General features: G+C 43.7%; 1 protein-coding gene across 1 annotated transcript in view; it reads right to left on the reverse strand.

Annotated features, from left to right (window-relative positions):
- Nucleotides 1-2843: 2843 nt before the first annotated feature.
- RPL27A (ribosomal protein L27a) overlaps nucleotides 2844-6091 on the reverse strand; it is a 6307-nt gene continuing 3059 nt past the window's right edge. The window contains exons 2-5 of the mRNA XM_009328617.1: nucleotides 5886-6031; nucleotides 5185-5260; nucleotides 4173-4347; nucleotides 2844-3036 (exon numbers count right to left, since the gene is read on the reverse strand). Coding sequence (XP_009326892.1) covers nucleotides 2908-3036; nucleotides 4173-4347; nucleotides 5185-5260; nucleotides 5886-6031 — 526 coding nt within the window. The 3' untranslated portion in view covers nucleotides 2844-2907. The remainder of the gene's footprint in view (nucleotides 3037-4172; nucleotides 4348-5184; nucleotides 5261-5885; nucleotides 6032-6091) is intronic.

Raw genomic sequence — 6091 nt, forward strand, 5'->3', positions numbered from 1 at the left:
CAGCCGCCCCTGCTTGCCGGGCAGCTCGGCGCATGCCTGACTGGGCTGCGCCAGCAGCTGGATCGCGTGGCTGGAGCGGCCCCGGCCCTAGGAGTCAGCTGGGAAAACGGCTGTGTGGGAACGCGACTCGATAAGCAAAAGAACAAACAAACACACAAACAAACAAAACCCCCCCCAAAACCAAACTAAAGTTCGATTTATTCCTCCGGAGCCCCCAGACGGTTATTTCGGGAGTCGGCGCAAGGCACAGGCAGCCGCCAAGGAAGTAGAGGTCCCATCCCAGCCTCGGCATAGGCATGCTACGGATGAGGCTCAGCTACACACAAACCCCAACCCCACACAAAGACCCAAGCTGGCCTCCAGCGGAGCAGAGATCCGTGGGTGGAGCCTGCATGCTTCTCACAAAGAACTTTTTGTACTCAAAAGTAAGACTACAAAATACGGAAGAATTACTTAAGACATAATAGACTCAGACACGAAATACCGAAGAAATGAGAGTGGTGTCTATGTATGTTAGTGAGCTAGCATCACTTGCCTGTTGTCATGTATGCACAGGGTACTTCGGTGTAAGTAGAGCCCTTCACTGCCTTTATGCTCTGGTCAGCGATCAGGTTACTGACATGAGGGAATAACAATGTTCCTTATTTTGCAGTGGCGCACAACTTACCTTTGAGGATTGAAATGATTCAGCCTTGGCAGTGGGTAAATAGCATCACATATTAGGAAATAGTGGTCCCAGCAGTCAATGAGATAAAGTTCACGTACCCTTACCTCAGTATTTTACAAACTTCGTTTAAGTTTAGTTCTTCACAGCTAGCAGTAACACTGGCTAAGATGAACTATTTTATCAAAGCAATGCATGTCAGCTTCACCCTAAAAGCCCTCTAAATTTAATTATTGCCAAACACTAGGTTAGGAGTTCATTAACTAGGATCGTATCACAGATCATATCACACATACTAGAAGGTAATTTGCAACTATTAGCACTAATTCAAGACTTCTAGCAGTGAGCATAAAAAAAAATAGGTGACAGTGTCTATATGCTTTTGGTCTGACACTTAAAACAAGAGCTAGCTCACTAGCTTTCAGTAATTGATTTTTACCATAAGATAAAAGATTCTGCTTTGGCATGCAGGGTCAAGCCTTGCATTGGCAACTGAAGTCCTATTTTTATGTTACAACTAAGCAAGCAATGTTTTATGTAGTCATTTTAAGCCAAATACATCAGAAATTCACATAGTGCAGTTCTAGATCTGTGCCATTGCTTCATATTAGCTGTAAGGAAGCTGGCACCATTTCTGTCCCACGTGTGGTAACTTCAGGAATTGTGTACCCTACTTGAGGAGGGTATCCATTGCAAAAGTTAGTGAACAGTTACTGTATTAGTTCAGTCATTAAGCAACAGTTTCAGTACATTACTGCTGTTACTAACCCTTAAAAGCACACCAACTTGGAATTGCCATCTGTCAGCCCAGTAATGCTGACAAGAAGCTTTAAAAGCTTTTAGCCTAACGCAATCTGTCCAGCTAGTCTGCCGTAATTACCAAAAGGACACCATGCTGCTGCTACAATTGCTACGAATTAGTGAAATTCAGAATTAGTACGTGCAGAAGCAATTTAATCCTGTGGTGGAAGAAGTTAGCCTAATCTCAAAGAAGTCTGATGTGTTCACGAGCTGTGGTCTAGCTAAGAGATTGCAAAAACATAGCGTTATACTATCAATGAAGAGACAACTTCTACTACAGATGACTATGAGCCTCGCGTTCTGATGAATACAGGATGCAAACACCTCAGCTGGTACTCAGAGTACTACACCAGCAGTTTCTAAAAAGCACATGGATTAAAGTGGTCTGCATTTTGTATGTTGACTGGGATGGGAAGGTAGACAGCTGTCATCCATTTAGCAGCAGTTGAAGCACTGGAGAGACAAATCTAAGAGTTGTAATTTAGAAAGACCTTTCATTAACAATGCCACGAAAAAGCAAAGAAGAGTTTAACCCCATCGTTAAACTAAATTCAAAGTACATCTTATTTCTATGCATAATGCTGACAGAGAAAAGAAATGCTGATCACTTTTTCTGTTGGAGGCACAGTTGCCATTAGCTGTGAAGAGGCACACCACACAGCACTATTCTGCTCAAAAGCTGCTATTAATTGTGAGAAAGCCACGTATGAGAGACCTTCAGTGTCTGCAGAAACCTGCCTGAAGAGCTTCTCATGACCTAAGTCTGGCAATAACAAGGTAGAAACCTTTGTTTCTTCCCACCTGTTTCAGCTCTTCCCTACTGTCCCACACTATTCCCAGGGATTTCCCCTTCATTCCCTCCTATACCCCACCTTAGTGGAAATGGGACTGGAATTGTTTTGCTATTCCAAAAAGAAGCCTATTGATCACAAAGCTTATTGATAGCAATTTCCCATACCAAGAATGGTATGCTACTACGCACTTTGCATCGTTCCATTGCATTTCCTTGTCCACGTCCTTGCTGTTTTATTCCCAAAGGCCAAGGCAGTATCCCCACAGATTTCGCCTAGATGTCATTTAGTGTACAAAAATCCCCATCGATAGAACATGAAGTCACCTTTTCACAGACAGCTGTAAAGAGGATCACCAGTTGAAAGTGCTGCACAAATACAGGAAGAACGTCTCTATTTTGCTATCCCATAAAGACAAGACAATGAGGTATTCGTACATGCCAAATGCTGGACACTGTAGCCAGGCAATTTCAAAAGACAGCGAGAAGCAGTAAAGCCACTAATCAAAAACTGCCAGAAATAACTAAGCAGACAAGACCTAAGTGTGAACAGTGTCTGGACAAGTCAGGGAAAAAAAAATCAGAAACTTCTGTAGATCGGTACATTTTACGCATTGTCTTTATTCAAAAAATTTGAATAAAACAAAGGCTTTTATGCCACAAGCACACAAGCACCACCAACTTCTTTGATCTTCTCCTCTGCTCTTCTACTGAAGAACTTTGCTTTCACAATTACAGGCTGCTTGGGCAGCTTCCCCTTGCCCAGGACTTTGTAGTAGCCCTAGAAAGATTAAAAAACCCGTTGTTTGTAATCAGCTTGCAGGCTCCTACATTCAGACCTGTATTTTAGCATGCACCATTTAAAACGAAAACCATGATCACCATGACCTCATTCAGTGGCTGTCTCCAATATAAAATTGGTATGAATGAAAGAAAAATACCCTGCATGATCTAGTGGAGTTGCATTTGTTCAGAGAAAAAGTGGAAACTGTAAACTGAACTTTTCCTGTAATTCAGAAGCTGGACTCCCCTCCCCCCCATACAGGAAACACTGTGAAATCTGGTAAAGAAGTCACCAACCTTTCCCCACTTTTCTGAAGGAGAGCAGTTGGCTGCTACTTCCAAGACTATCTACTACCCAATGACTTCTGGTCGGTGCTCTTTACCTGCAGGACATCCTGGTACTTCTGAACAGAGCAGAGGACTCTTCTGCACGGCTTAAATGTACAACGGAAGCTTTTGCAAGCTTTCGCAGCAATAGCTGCGAATCTCTGGAATGCTCTCATTTCATTCCTGTCCTTTACATTAAGAGGACAACCATGGCACAAGGCCCATTAATACTACAGCCATTGAAGTCATCGCTTGTTAGAGGAAGTGGCGTTAACTGGCCAACACAGGTATCTTAATTTGGGACACAGAACATACTCACTTGGCAGACTAGTTAGTGTCACTGATTCGGTGGCTGGCTGAGATATGAGACATCGCAGCCAGTGAATAGGGATCAGACGTTTATGTCCGAGAACTATAGCACACCAAGACAATCAAACATGTTAAGATGTGACTCTAGTCTCGATTTTAGGGAAGTGACTTTATATAAATGAGAGTAGTTCTGCCATGGTTTTATACATGCTTTCAGTAACATTTTAAACAAGTAATCTTTCACCACCTTCCAAAATAAGGGAAGTCCCTGCCCAAAATCACACACAAGTATGAGAGAAAGTTCTTACAGGAAAAAACGTTAACAGCGTAAGTACCTGTGTAACTACTTATATGCCAAGATATTTGTCCTGAGAAGTTCACAAATATTCAAGCACTGTAGCTTACTTGCAGTTCATCATTGTCCTACTTGGATACGAAAAGCTAAGTGACACATGAAGTGACCAGGAATTGCAGGTTTGAATATGAGCAGAAACTTACTGAGCGCACAACATCAATGACTGGGGCCAGTCCAGCCTCGTTTTTTGCATAATTGAGCCTTGTCTGTTCACTGACAAGCGTCCACAGTTTATCCAAATTGACAGTAGGACAGAACTTCTGGTTTCTTTTCAAGTGATAGTGTCTCATGCCCACTTTTCCAAAGTAACCAGGGTGACTGTGAAAGAAACACATTCCTCATTAGATCACATTTTTAATCCATCCTGAACAGGTAGGACTACAAATTAACACTGAAACAAGCATCTTACTTGATCAAAGTCATCAAAATGTCACATTATACTTTTATTCATATTAATATGTGTAGTATTTAAGTGTAATAATCATTAGTATCCAAACCAAGCGAATATTATTTTCTCTTGAAGTGTTTGTTCTCCCTTGAACTCACAATTCAATCCCCCTTCATTGGCAAGCCTGGTTCAGCCCTGTATTTCTGGGGCAACCCCAACTCCGTGAATCCAGGGAGGGCTGCACTGCCTGAGGAGTTTCAGCGCTCCTGTCACTAACCTGGTGACTGACTGAGTCAAGAATGGTCACAGCCAGTGAATATAGATTAGTGGTTACTGTCCGAGTACTCTAGCACACCAGGACAACAGGCGGTGTCCAGATGTGACTCTAGTCTCGGCAATAAGACAACATCCCTTACCTTTAGAGTATGCAGCTAAATAGGATGCAGTGTGGATTTAACATAACATTTTGAATTTACATAACACTTTGTGTGTGCACCATTAAGCAGGGACCACACTGTAACAGGCAAGTTTGGTCAAGTTTACCAAATGCTGCACTGAACTCTTAAAGACACCTGGTTTAAGTGAAAAGGCCTTTGATTTTCGGGTAAACAGGAATATGAGTTGACTGTAGCTATAATGCCACACTTCACGTTAGAGGAAAAAACACATAGGATTGCAGGGAATTTTGTTTATTCACATAAAAAAGTTAGTTGACTCTACTTCAGGAACATACATTTTGCTAGTATATATTTAAAATGTTAGCTTACTATTTATCAAAGTTAATCCTGTGATGGTGCATACCACCAGCATTACCACGCCCTCCAGGATGCTTCCTGTGTTTGCCTAAAAAGAAAAAATTAAGTTTATGACACTAAGAATATTACACATAATACTTAAGCTTAGAGGTACGTTCAATGTCAATTTGAGCTAATTATTCTGATTCTATCCCCTCTTCTGAATTAATCTCAATTCAGCAAGATGAGCCAACTAAAAACTAACCCTACAGGAGAAAAAAAAATAACCATAGTATGCCTCCAGTTAGCTTACAGGAATACAAGAAAGCACCAGTGCTAGCCCAAGTAGGGTGACAGAAAAAGGTAGGAATGGCCAAAGAGTTAGAAGGGACACAGCACTGCCCCGTAAGCTTAAGATGTCACACAGCCCGTACCTATTGCCTGACCGCTGCTTAAGTTAAGTTACAAATCCAGCAAAGTCTAGAAGAATGTGCAAGACTTCGGATCAGCCCATCACTGTGGCATCTGCCCCCACAGCGCGAGCATCACCCACACACGCCGTAGCCTTCAGTACCGCTCACTACTGCTCCCAGCGTGTGCGGGACCCTGCACCCACAGTCGCGTTTTTCTGCAACCCGTGAAGAACAGCGGCATCCTCTCAGTATTGGCGAGGTACCGACAGGCACGCACTCACTGAAGGGCCTCAGCCCACCAGCGGCCGCCTCTCCACTCACCGACGCGGCCGTGGCCGTGGCTAACGTGTCCTCTCAGTTTCCGGGTCTTCCTTAGTCTGGAAGGCTGCGGGAAAGCGGGAGGGCAGCTGTGAGCAAAACAGGCAGCAAGAGGCAGGTCTACCACCCGCCCTGCCCCGGGGCCGGCGCTGCTCCGAGGCCGCAGTCCCCTCGGCGGCCGCGCAGCCAGGCGCCATGGCGGCCCGGGC

Source organism: Pygoscelis adeliae, unplaced genomic scaffold (assembly GCF_000699105.1).
Source record: "Pygoscelis adeliae isolate BGI_AS28 unplaced genomic scaffold, ASM69910v1 Scaffold166, whole genome shotgun sequence".
In the NCBI taxonomy this organism is placed as follows: domain Eukaryota; kingdom Metazoa; phylum Chordata; class Aves; order Sphenisciformes; family Spheniscidae; genus Pygoscelis; species Pygoscelis adeliae.